Below are 13230 nucleotides of genomic sequence, written 5' to 3'. Positions count from 1 at the left end.
AAATAAGTACATTTCAAACAATCGTGGCATTTCTTAGGACAACAAAACATCATAAAAAGAGACCATCTCTGGAATAGGGTGGGAGGAAAAGAGGTGGAGGGTCATGACAACATAACCCTGCCTTCAGAGCTCACCTCATACTGCCTCTCAGAACTTCCAATAGTGAATAACCTGGGCTAATTGCAAGAGCATTGCCAGCACCATCCTGCCACCAGAACAGCATCACCGTGCTGCCACCAGCAGGCGGATTGTCTGAGCCCTGGGTGACAGCTATAAAAGATACTGGGATACGGAACTGTCTGAAATGGACCGGGAAATTCTATAACCTAAAACACAAGAAATTCAGACTGGTCATTCCCGGACGAAGCAAGTGCCACACAGCTGCTACTGACATCACATACACCCCTGAGCCCAGTGGTTTACTCACGGTATGATAAACAGGGGCACTCAGGCTCCCCAAGGCCTTAGTAAAACCCAGGTTTGAGTGCCTGATGTACAATGCATGTGATGCCTACCTACACTTCTGTAATCTGGCAGGGAGCTACTGGGAGCACTCAAAAATCTTTGTCTTTTTAATTGCTGTTATCCTCGATGACCATAACAGAAGTAAATGTAAATACATGACCCAAACATTTCACTTAGCAAGACGCTGCATTTACTGATGTGCATCAGATTCACTTTGAAATAGGTAAGATATGCAAAATGCAAAATCAGGGTGCGTTAAAACCGGTGATCATGGTGAACAACAAACTTTACTGTTCCAGCCTTAGAAAATTCTAAACCATTCCTTCTTTGCTAAATCTTGCATATACACTGATTTTAAAACAGAAATTCTCTTCTCCTGGATCAACACGGTACTGTAAGACTGCCTACACTGTAAAGACAGTAAATGCAGCTAGAAACAATTGCTTCTATAGCATCATCAATGAAAACGAAATTAATATATAAATTAATACTTACTGCCAAAAATACAGTATCTATTCTGGTTTAATTGAACTCATTTAATTGGCAAACCCAAATGGAAGCCAACGTGCCAATTAAGTGATTGTCCCAATTTTCAAAGATTCTCAGGGACAAGTTTCATGCTGGGAGTTAGTCTGTGAAATAAAAATGACTCTCTAACCAAGCGGGAGAGGGAGAGAAAGAACTTTATACAACAATATAATACCTTGCCAAAAGCTTAACAAGGGAAAAAAATACTTAATTCATGCAGCAGTAACAAGGAAAACAAGTTATGTGAATTGAAAATAAAATATATGTTAAAAATTATGTGTAATGCCAGACCAGAACTGTTTTGACCAAAATATTACTAAAGTCCGATGACTGCTTGGTGCGCTGTGTGGAACATTAGTCTCCTATCAACGCCTATATTGTCCACACTATCCGAAATTCCATTTCTGTCCCATCGTTATCTTTGTTACCAATGGCGCCCTGTGACCCATCTGCTCCACAGCAGAAACTGCAGCAATTCACATTAAAATGCTGCTGATTGCTGGACAGAGAAGCCATGCCACAGCTTCTGCAAGAGTGACTGCAGACTTACGAACCCAGGCTAGTCCAAAGGCTGACAGCCTTCCTCAGCACAAAACTAACCTCCAAACTTCAAAGGTAACATTTTCCATAGGACTTAAGAAATGCAATGGTTGTTAAGGCTTAGAGCCAAGAGCCAGCTGCTGGAGCATCTAGGTGAAGAAATATCTAAAGTCTGTTTACACTGAATTGTCCGAGTAGTTCAAAAACCAGAAAAAAACCCTAGAATTTCTGCTACCTATCAACTAAAACTTTCCCTTGCACTTGAGAGCTTAAAACTTTGGACTTGTAAAAAGAACCTGCAGGTAGGCATTCAGAGCTCAAAAGCACTCTTCTTTTCCCTAAATAAGTCTATAATGTATAGACGTTCAGATGCATATAACCCATCTGAAAACAGGATCACTCTAACAAAACTGTCAGCACAATTACTTAAGAGCTCACAATGAGATACTGTAACTCTGATGTCGGGTCATATGCATACAAAGCACTAAGAGCCGTAAGCCACAGGAACAAAAAATCCAAATGTCAATCTTTACACATTAAAGGATATTATATCTCTATATCTCAGTTGCTGAAATGAGATAATTTCAGTTCCTGGAAGTGTTCATGTTAGCTTGGGTCAGGACTGACATACTCAGAAGCATGACCAATGTTTTTTTGAATTAAAACACAACCCATCAAACAAAAATAATTTAAAATGAAACCCTACATACTCCTATTTTTTGCACCTGTTCTTGCAGAAGCCACAATCAAGATCTGTGGCAGCACTGGGCTATGTGCTTTACAAGGAATGCGAAACAAGCCCTGCACTAAGGAGAGTGAAATCTTTCTTTAAACCTTTACAATTCACTAATGTCTACACGCTTTTATAAATTGCATTTAAAAATAGTTTTCTCCTCAGCCATGTCCCAGATTTAACAGAGTGATATATTGAGGTCTCATTAAAGAGCCTTTATTACCTTCACAAGCCATGGTACCGTGCCTTATCTAGTCTCAAATGCTGAAAAAACTAGAGATCGCGAAATCCACCTGATAGAAGAACTAAGATTACTCCAGGGACTTCAGAGGACAGGGTCTAACACCTGTGCCCATCTAAAACATTTGTACGCTTCCACTTTGCCTAAGAAAATTCCACCTGCATAGCCGAAAAGGATAATATGTCCCAACTGCCAACAGCCTGCCTTCTTGTTCCGTTATGCATTTGCCAAATTCAAGGTTGCCTGATGGTTTCCCATCAGTAATTTAGAGGTTTCCACATCACACCTTTGCTAGGCAACCTAGCTATAAACTAGTAACCCTTGGGAATACTACGGCTATCATCTCAATAACCTCATTATGGGTAATCACACTTCTAGATCCCAAAAGCAACAGTTCAGAGGTGTACTAGGGTGGGAAAGGCTGATTTCCTCCAGGTGAAGCACTCTCGGTCGCATCCAGCCATGATCTACTCATGAATGAATCCCTGCAGATGTGACCAGGTGTCAGGATGATCACCTGTATTCTTGTGCTCAGGGTACTACGGAAAAAAAAAATCTCACAGTAAAGAAACCTACCACAGCTTTAGGGCCTCATTTCTAAAAGCTTCCAAAGCTGAAAGAGGTGGCAGACGCTGCAGAAAAAATGACCTTTTCAGAAACACACATATATACACACAAAAGAAATCCTATTTCTAGCTTTGGAGTGAGTATATCACTTATCTCCAGTGCCTATGAGCTTAATGTCGTTTCAGGTGGCATCTTTCAGCAGGGTGCATAAACAAAGATTTTTACATTGATCTCACTGTTTTAATCCTGCTTCCCCACAAAATTCAGACAAATGGAAGAAAAAAGGCAACAGGGATAGAGCACGCGTGCATGTCTGTAAGCACAGCAGCCTGCTGCGGAGAGAGGCACACTGCTCTGAAAGCCCTGCAGCTTTGGTCAGTCAGATGGTCAGTAACATAAGGGAAACGTAATATTAAGCACAGATATCAATTTATGCCACAGTTGATGACAAGCTGAGAACAACCGTTTTATAGGCTTGTATGAGAAATATTATATAGAGGCTCTTTCACAGCTTCATTTCTCGTAACAGACACAGAGCACTCTTCAGGACCTTACAAGGAAAAGATACTCCTTTCCTTTAAAATAACATTACTACCTCAGAGAAATGTTAGAAAATCCATATACAGCAATATCACTTGGCTCAAATACCGTGTTTCCTCCCTAGAACTCAGAAGTGTTCTCCAAAGAAAGTCAGTATCATTAACTGCATTTTCCAAACTGGAGCAGAGAAAGAAAAAACGGGCATGTGCGAAGGTTACCCAGCAGGCCAGCCGCGCGGTGGGAATAGGAGGCTGAAGCAGAGAGAAAAACAGTGTATCTAATATGATCAAATTCTAAAAATACAGAACATGAGTCAGGGGGGGAATACAAAATATAGCAGTCCTTGAGGACTACCCAGGCAGCTGTCTTATTATCTAACTCCGGTCAAGTCTGTCCACCTAGTGTTGCATCTCACTCAGCCTGGTTCTCAAAATCCACAACGCTGGATTTCGTAACTACTACGAGGTTTCCAGATCCACCAGAAGTGCCCAGGCAAACCAGGTCTCCAATACAAAATCATCTGCCTTTCTGCTAAACCACAAACAAGAAACAAGCAGTTTTAAGAAGTAGGTGAAAGTACAAATAATACATGTATAGATGATAAAAATAGTATCAAAAAAGGGACTAAAGCTACTGAGTGCCCAGAATAAGCTGGCAACGGCAGAAATATTGAAAGTGGAGTTTCTGCCCTACCTTATATTTAACAGTATAGGAAGTCATTCAACCTCCCTACATTTAGAAAGACCTTTAGTTTACTTCTTGTTAAGAAAAAACTCTGCAAACAAAGCACTTACATAAATTAATAATAAGCACTTCAAAATATATTGCGGATAAAAGGGAAGCAGCGGAGTAGGGACTTGTATACGTTCATCTAACTGTGAACGCATAAATCGCCTTTTCCCAAAGTACAAAAACATGTACAACAGCAAAGTTCAGGAGACAAATGAATGAGCGTCACCGGTCTGTCAACTGTAGCGGAGTCTCCCAAGCTCTCCATAGTGTCGCTAGTCTCAGCATTTGCTCACCTGGCAGAACGTGAAATTCATGTAAAGTGACAAAGCCTCGCACCCCGTGGGGTCTCCAGCTGCCTGCCACAGGAAGCAATGGAGAGGAGAAAACAGCACAGCTACATCCGACTTCTCCCAGCCCCTGGCAGCCTCCCTTCCCCACAGGCTGACAAAGCAAGCAACAACAAAACCTGAAGTCTGCAACTTAACTGCTAACGAAAAATTAAATGTATTATGCCACTAGGAGAAACTCACATACCATGTAAGGAGCGTGCTCTGGGCAAAGGCTAAACCAGAGGCTGCTAAAAATGCAAAATGAAGGAAAAGAGCAAGGAAAAAAATCTCGGGTTTTAAATGATCAAGAAAAATGATCAAGAATATAGTAGATGCACTGGCTAAACAGAGAATAGAAAGTACCAGTGCTGAACACTGTTCTGTAAATATTTACATCTTGTAAATAGTACATTCAGACTGGACATAAGGCAGAGGTTGAAAGTGAAAATCTGATTCACTCAACACGGCAAACATGAGCAAGTGAGGTTTTTCTACCCATCTACAATGCCTTCAGAGGACCAAGAGGTCAAAATGCTGTAAGCACAAATCCAAGCCGCTATAGATACAGGTGCAGTAGCTTTACATGCAGCCCTGTGCTTCATCATACCAAATCGTCGTGCAGCAAATCTTAGACGTGAATTTTCTTGTTTATCATCCTCTAAATCTCTTTTTTTATAGCCACCTGGACTGTTCAGTTTTTATATTGCCGGCGTAGAGCTGCACAAGAGGACGTGTTCTAAAAAGTGAATTAATAGCACAGTGAGAGGAACATTATGCGTATGCGCAGGCTGCAGTATAGAGCTGAATACTGAACAACATCCATGAGCGCAACAGCCTGGATGAGAACAAGGAAAGTATCGAGCCAGAACAGACGAACCTTTCCTTCACTGTAAATCAACAATGCAAAAAAACCGAACAAAAAACAATGACAAATGAGCTATGCCAGCTAACTTGTGTTACAGGTGGAGAGACTGAATTACACTCACATTCCTGAAACACACCTTGAGGTTACAGACAGCACAGTGGCAGGCAGTGATTTACACAAGGCTCCCGGCTGCAGGGTGTTAAGCAGCACCGTGCACCGAGGCTGGGAGCACGCACCGCTGGCTGAATAACGCTGATTAGAACAGGCAGCGCTCTCAAACGGGCGGCACCAGCATGAACTGCTGGCCGAGGCGGAGAGAAGGAAAAAATATCCACATAGGAGAAAAAACATACTTAGGAAGTGACAATTGCAAAAAGTCAAAATTAACTGCGGATAAGCAAGGAGTCAAGCAGAGTAATAATCACAGAAAATACCAGCAGACAAAAACGCTGGTCAAGCCTATGCCTTGGTTTGGGTTTTTTGGCTTGAAAAGAAGTGTGGAGCAAAATATTACCATTGTATTACATGGGATTAGATGATGTTTTTAAAAGAGTAAAACATAGTACTTAGCTTTGTTCCTCTGTTTAAAATTAAAATAAATGCCTGGCTTGTAGGGAGTTTACTACCTACACATCTTCTGAACATCATATAAAGAACAGTTAATCCAAAACCTGCTTCACATGACCCAGCTAGATATTAATGGTGCTTTAAACCTCCAATAATCCGCTGGGATGAGTACCCCTCAGCCCCATACATCAGATGAACCTGACTGTCCTGCAGTACAGCTAAATCTAGTCCACCTCTCATGCTGCTGCTGCTGCGCTGCTGGCAGTCCAGGAGCAGAGAACATATGGCTTTTCCAGGCTCAAGCCCTGCTGCATGATCCACTGAGAGGGAAAAACTGTCAGTGGTGCCACATCACAGTAAGTAATCTTTGCCATGCTGCTGGAATGCCCGTCCCTCTAGAGCATCACTGCCATCCTGGAAAACACTAACCTTCCCCCCTACCCAAGGTCTGTTGCAGAAGGCAATTTCCTCTTCAGTTTAGTATGCTAATGAGGCAATTTAGAAAAATCTGAAAATAACAAGCAAGATACAGCTTCCAGACACTCCTACACTGAAACAAGGCAGGTCAAGCTTCTGTGAGGCAAGGTAAAAAAAATCAGATTGCCCTATTTGGCTGTTAATAAAGTAACATCTGACCTTCCAAACTCAACAAATGCTAGAGGGAGTTGGTAAAGTGGAACTGCAGGTACTTTACTCACTTATTTAAAAAGAAAATAAACATATCAAGGTAATACAGTTGTCTGTGGCCCACTGCCCTCTTGTAGTGGCTTCTGTATGCATGAGAACAGCACCTTTGCAGTTGCTTTTCTGCAGTTCTGCTCCCTCTTGATGGTAGGTTAGCTTTCAGGCTGAGGTTTTATTTCTGTAGACTTAGCAAGCATTTTGCTAAAAATATTATTCTTCCACAATGCTGCATGCTTCAAAGAGCATGTTTTTACAAGAAGTTCCCTTCGTGCTCAAGAATCTTGCTGAAAAAGAGGTTAACGCAGACTGAAAATCGTTGTGACATTATGGACCTTTTAATTGGTTACTAGACCTGCTTTGGGGCACATATTAATAGGGCAGAAGCGTTATGCATGCTCCTTCTCTCTCTCCTTGACAAACTGCCAGAGGAAGGAAAGTATTTTGGTCTCATTGAAAGTACTATGCAATCCACTTACAAATCTGAAACTCGGGGAGCATAAATCAATGCATAACTAGAATATATGAGCAGATTGCTCCGAAGCGAAAATAATGCATACAGAAAACACAACAAGGTGTTTTACCATAGCGCTGAGAGTCTCCTCCCAGTCTGGCCTCTCTCTGGGATGGATGCTTCTCTGAAGCTCTGGCACAAAGTCATCTTCTTCAGTATGCACAGAGGACTTCATCATTCTGGAAAAGAGGACAGAGAGGTTTGATACTCAACGGCAATTTCTCGGTACTTCCACATACTGTCTGCTATGGTGCTCAGTTATGTGGCCCATACAACAATACAAATGCAGAAATCTTACAGACTTCTAAGTTTCTCATACTTCGTCATACAAGCGGGACAGGAGTGTAAACCTTGTGGAGAGAAACCTGCACTTCCTAACCAATGAATGGATAATTTTGTTTAATCACCACGCAACTGCAAGTCTTAAAACAGAAAAATGCAGAGGAGCAATTTTCAGTCCATTTCGGAAAAATTGCTTCTATCGCCTAGGCAAACAACATTAGCCTTGTAAGAAGAAATGCACACATTTGTTTCCTCAGTTGTCACTGCATGTTTTGCCTAGAACTGAGACAGCGGTTTCTGTATTTTAGCCTGAATTCACATCCGCAGGCCTGAACCATCAGCTCTCATCGTTCTTACTAATCCTGTCTGAAGGGTGAGCACCTCCAACCACCCCAACTCTGCGGGGATGCTCTCAAATCAGTCTCATTTTATCAAGGTAAACCTTTGTTCAGATAAGGAGCCATCTTTCCAACACCCTGTGAGAACATTGCAAGCTTGCAGAGAGATCAGAAGCTCAAAATCAAAATTTTAAAAGTATTAATAAAAGCTTCTCAGTCTATCCTTATGACAACGTTGCTGCTACAGCCAGGGAGCTGTTCCATACCGCACCTGCAGGCCACATCAGCGTGTCTTTGTGGAGATTAGGGTGCAGAACTGAATTACCAAAGGCCAGTTGAAATCGTCTTATCCGTTCTGGTTTCATTATATATGAGATTTGGGCAGGCTTTTATTTCATTAATAGATCACCATTTATCTATTTAGGATAACGATTTTGATAATCGACAGTGCATACACGCGAACCGAAAAGCAGGGCTGGTTTCACTGAATGTTGGCTATGCTGATTTATGTCCCGTTCGATTAAAACAACTTGGTGAAAGCAGTTTAAGGAAACTCCTTTACTTCAGATCCAAGATTTGAAGTTCTGAAATCTCTGCATGCGGTTTGATGTGACAACATTAAGTGGCTGGGCCAAAGCATTTAACTCTCTTTTGTACTCTACATGAGGGTTAAGAATGAAGTAATTAACACTCACAGCAATAGCATGGCTAGGTTGCAAAATTATATCCCATATAATTTTATACCTAGCTTTGTGATCACATTTCTGCTCTAATAAAAAAAACACATCCCAGAGAATAAGGGCCTGAAAACCAGAAGTCGCAATGCCTCAGGCTAACGCTGCTAACTGGTTTCACGTGCCATTCGCATCGCAAACATCCCCAATCGAAAGTAGGCTGTCCCTAATGAGGCAAGAGAAAGTACACCTACACGGTGGAAGCTGTATGTATCAGGGAAAAAAATCTGCATGAAAATACCATGGTGTAGAACACAGAGGTGCAATGCCGGCTCAGATGGGAGACTCACACCTTTCCAACATATTGCAATTCAAAAGAATTTGATTTTTGTAAACCTGGAAATTTGATGCTAAAAGTGGCAGCTCTTTCATTTCTCCTTCTTTGCATATCAAGAGAAAGAAGATTTGGCCTATTTCTCACAACCCCAGCTCCACCACATGATAAGTTTGCCACTTATTTTAACTGAAAATAAATGTTGAAAGTCGCTGGTTGCTGAGAAAATCAGATCATGCAACTCAAAAAAAAAAAAAAAGAGAAAAAACTAAATATAATAACAATAATAATAACAACAACGATGATGAGAACACTAATAATAACAACAACAATCTATATTTTTTTAAATCAACCTCATGATTTTGAAAAAGGCTCAGTAAGGCTTGCCTCAGAATTTCTAGATGTTTGGGTTTGGCAATACTGCAGTTGTACAAAAAGATTCTAAAGAAATCACCCCACAGCAGCTTTACTCAGTGCCGTCAGACAGCATCCAGTCCAATACCACTGGGTGATGGAACAAAATGATGTGTAACATGATCGAGATCCACCTTTCTACACCATGGTTAAAACAAACAGCTTTTCAAAATGCATGCTTTCTCCGTTTAAAGACTTTAAAATAATGAGATTGAATTTACAGCTTTGCCAGCGCTTTGGGTTACAAATTAATTTACTCCACAACTTCTCAAGCTTATGGCAACTGCTCCTGGATTTGTCATCAGAAATTTGGCTTCCTTTTGAGAAGGAAATACTCTGTGCGTCTCTAATGTTGCAGGGGCTGCCCAAGGACACAGCTCCTGCTGCCATCAGGTGACGTTCCCAAGATTTGACTAAGTCTCTTCAAAACTACTGACCTGTGTTCACACAAAGTCCCTGAGAAGCCATTTAGGTTCAGCGCAAGACGGGCACTACTTTCTAGAAAGTTTGCCACAGAGAACCTACAACACAGGAGAGGGCAGAGATCGGTAATGAAGATTATAAAATGGATGTACGCAAACACACTGTATGTATTACACAAACTCTGCTCAGCCTGGTTATAGTGACATTATTTCAGTTACCCCTGGGAAGACGCTTCAAATATCAATGTTCTCTCCAACACAATTATGAACACTTGATAACCATCTGTGAACCCTTATTAATCTTTAATAGTAACTATTTAATTCCATGCCATCTGAGACACAAGACCAAGGAAGGCTGAAGATGCTACAGGTAATAGGAGTCCCTTATATGTTAAGTTTAGTGGCTTTTTCCTCCCTCTCCCTGATGGGGAGGAAGGAAAATAACTTTTGTGAATTAGCAGCAATGAAATACGGGCCAGAAAGGGGAAAGCAGAGGAAGAAAAGCAGCTACTCAAGACACTCCCCTTTTTACACAATTTGAACAGACTTTACTGTGTCCTCAAGGATGACACAGAGAATGAAACTGAAGCTGAAGGTCCCTGGAAAGCCGTCATGAAAAGACTCAGAGGACAGGCATCCTTCTGCAACAACACTTCCAAGCATTATTTCTTCGCGCACCCTCGACTTCTGGACTTTCTGCAGGAACTCAGCCATTCACTTTCAAGGACGCAGTCCTGTATTTTGTTGGGAGCCCCATTATAAGCCCCTAAATGAGAATCCGATGATGGTGTAAACTGGGAAAGAGCCAGTCTGCTTGCAGTCACTGAGAGGATCATCAAAGAAGATGTCCCCTGGGCATGTAAAACCTTCGAGCCACACAGCTGGGGGAAGGAGCTTTCCTAGCAGTCAGACATGGTGATTTTTCCTGGCCTCGCCCCAAGACAAGCTTGAAATATTACACATAGGTATAATCATATGCACGCATCTTTATATGCATGCGCATTATGCGTGTTTGTCATTATTTTAATTTATAGAGCGAATAAATAGCACAACATACATATGTCTGATTCACCACGCATGTCATGCCATACCAGGACTAATTACCTGGTTTCTGCCATGCATTCTTTTTCACGGGAGGGGAAAATACCTACAGTCCCACTAGCATTTATAGAAAACACTGACACGTACATTTTGTAAACATTAACAGCCAAACAAATTAAAGAAGCTGTTGTGTTCTAGAAAGCCTACGTTTGGCTATTTCATGGGAGTTGTAAATGATTGGAAATCCACTACAGAATTTAATGCTAGCCATATAAGAACAGAAATTCAATTTTATTTAAAATGCCATTTCTTCAACTGCTTAGCAGCTCTGAATGCCCTTCAAATGAAATCTGACACCATTATATTAATAAAAGTTCTGGCTGTATAGAGGCCATTAAGCAATCTCTCTTCAGATGAATGAATCCTTCTTCATTGTAAATTGAGAACCAAATGTACTGGAACAAATGTTTACAGGACGTTTCACAAAAGCCACAGCCCACATTCACACCCAGTCTTTAAAGTTCTCCGGTAGGTCAAGTTGATGAATTTCAAGTCGATGAACTTCAAGTCAGAGCATGTACATTTGTACCTGATACAGTTGTATCAAGGAAACATCCAATGCCCTTTTCCACCTTCTCAAATCCATCTTGCTGGTCCCACAATTTGTGGTATTTCCGTATCTGCTTATCAGGAATTAAAACACTTCGGTGCTGTTCTCCTGACCAGGCTCCCCTGCGGTCCCACGTTCTCGAGCATCAAGTCCTACCTGCACACGCTCAGGAGTATATACTGCAATGCCTCGCAAGGCAGAAGTACATAATACTCCTAGAATACGTAAGTACAGGTGCTTTATACGATAATTAAACTAATATTAAGCTTGATATCCGTAAACTCTAGAGTTACTGTTTGTTTATAATATTGTAAATATTAAATACAACTTCCACTAGGTAATAACTTTCCCTACGGGTTTGAAGGAGTCTCACATCCACAAACCTGATGTGCTTCCACACTTCTGTTTGCACAAGAGAGAAAGAATCGTAAAAAGCAGGTTTATGGAAAGAGCTCCTTAAAACTGGGGAAGAGACAGAACAGAAACTTGTAAAACACTGTGGGATTCCCACCAGAATGTTTGTTCCCCTTACTTAGGTTCTCTGGCACGTCCCACGTCCCAGTGGTAGACCACAGCGGTACGAGTAACAGAATTGTCACGGACTTTGATGTAATCTGGATGCTGATGACACGGCAATTAATAGCTCTCCTCTGGGAGAACACGAGGGTGCTGACAAATTACTTCCAGAGGTGCCTGATGGTCTGAAAGCCACGTGCCAGCATGGAAGCATGAAGCATTTTGAATGTCAGACTCCTCATATCAGATAGTTAATTGTCTCCTTGACAGATACTCATTTTAGACTGGCTATATATTTTTAAAATTAAATGCCAAGTGCGATCTTTAGGTTGTGCTCCCCCATGGGGACATCAGGCATTTCAGCTTCCCTTGCTGCTTCTCCCACAGATCACTTTTCCTTCTGACCTCAATTTAAGAGGTGAGAGCCGATGATAACTGATTTATTAGTTTATTTATTATTTATATGACACTGTTGTCATGCCTGGAGATTTCTCAGCCAATGTAAAAGCACAGCTCTGCCCTATACAATCAACGATTCAACAGGATTTAGGGCTCCACAGAAACTGGTGTTTCCTGAGATATAAACATTACCCAAAAAGCCAAGTTTAAGTAAGGCCCGTGCTGACACAAATCTTTACTGAAAACCAACAGGCTTCAAACAGCGTCTGATGATAACTGGTATTTATGTCGCTCAAATAATTTGCACAGAAGGCCAAAATAACACAGCCTTTACCAGGGCACTGAAGAAGGAACTGCAGATCACTCTTTGCATCGCTCGCAAATGCAATGTGCAGGGAACTGTACATCCACTCGGCTCATCCTCCTAGCAACCGTGTTTGTCTTCAGCAAGCGCCCTTCCCTTTGCACTGCTAACAGATACTGCTCGAGACAGAGGAGAGCAGCAGAGACAGCAGACAGCGATCAAAAGGGAACTGCGACGCAGTACTGCAAGTCCACGAGTCACAAACAGTGCTGCGGGGCACACACCACCACAAAAACGGACAAGATATTTTGAGACAAATGAGAATTGGGTTTACTTTAGGCTTCAGGACTTCACTACAGGTGAGCCACAGCTGCAGAAACCTCAAACTGATGCTGAGCGTATTAACCCTTCAGGGTATAGCGTATCAGCCTGGATGTATTCCAGTCTCTCCTGTCTCTCTGATGTAACCAGCAGAGAGTTTCCAGGATTCAATCCCACGACTCTCAATCAGAGCATGGAAAGCTAAGCCAAGGGTGATTTGACAGAGAGACACCTTGAAAACTCTGCTTTAGATGGTTTAAAAATAACATGATC

At 41.6% G+C, this 13230-nt stretch overlaps 1 protein-coding gene across 4 annotated transcripts in view; it reads right to left on the bottom strand.

The window, feature by feature from the left end:
• The window catches only part of ARHGAP32 (Rho GTPase activating protein 32), a 259327-nt gene that overhangs the window by 149627 nt on the left and 96470 nt on the right, over positions 1-13230 (bottom strand). For all 4 annotated transcript variants that reach the window (XM_055728664.1, XM_055728663.1, XM_055728665.1 and 1 more), the window contains one exon: positions 7373-7481. In XM_055728664.1, coding sequence (XP_055584639.1) covers positions 7373-7480 — 108 coding nt within the window. In that variant the 5' untranslated portion in view covers position 7481. The remainder of the gene's footprint in view (positions 1-7372; positions 7482-13230) is intronic.

The sequence above is a fragment of the Falco cherrug genome, chromosome 17, assembly GCF_023634085.1.
Source record: "Falco cherrug isolate bFalChe1 chromosome 17, bFalChe1.pri, whole genome shotgun sequence".
Taxonomy (NCBI): Eukaryota; Metazoa; Chordata; class Aves; order Falconiformes; family Falconidae; genus Falco; species Falco cherrug.
The sequence above is the reverse complement of the archived record's forward strand: the minus strand, read 5'-3'. Positions and strand labels throughout refer to the sequence as shown.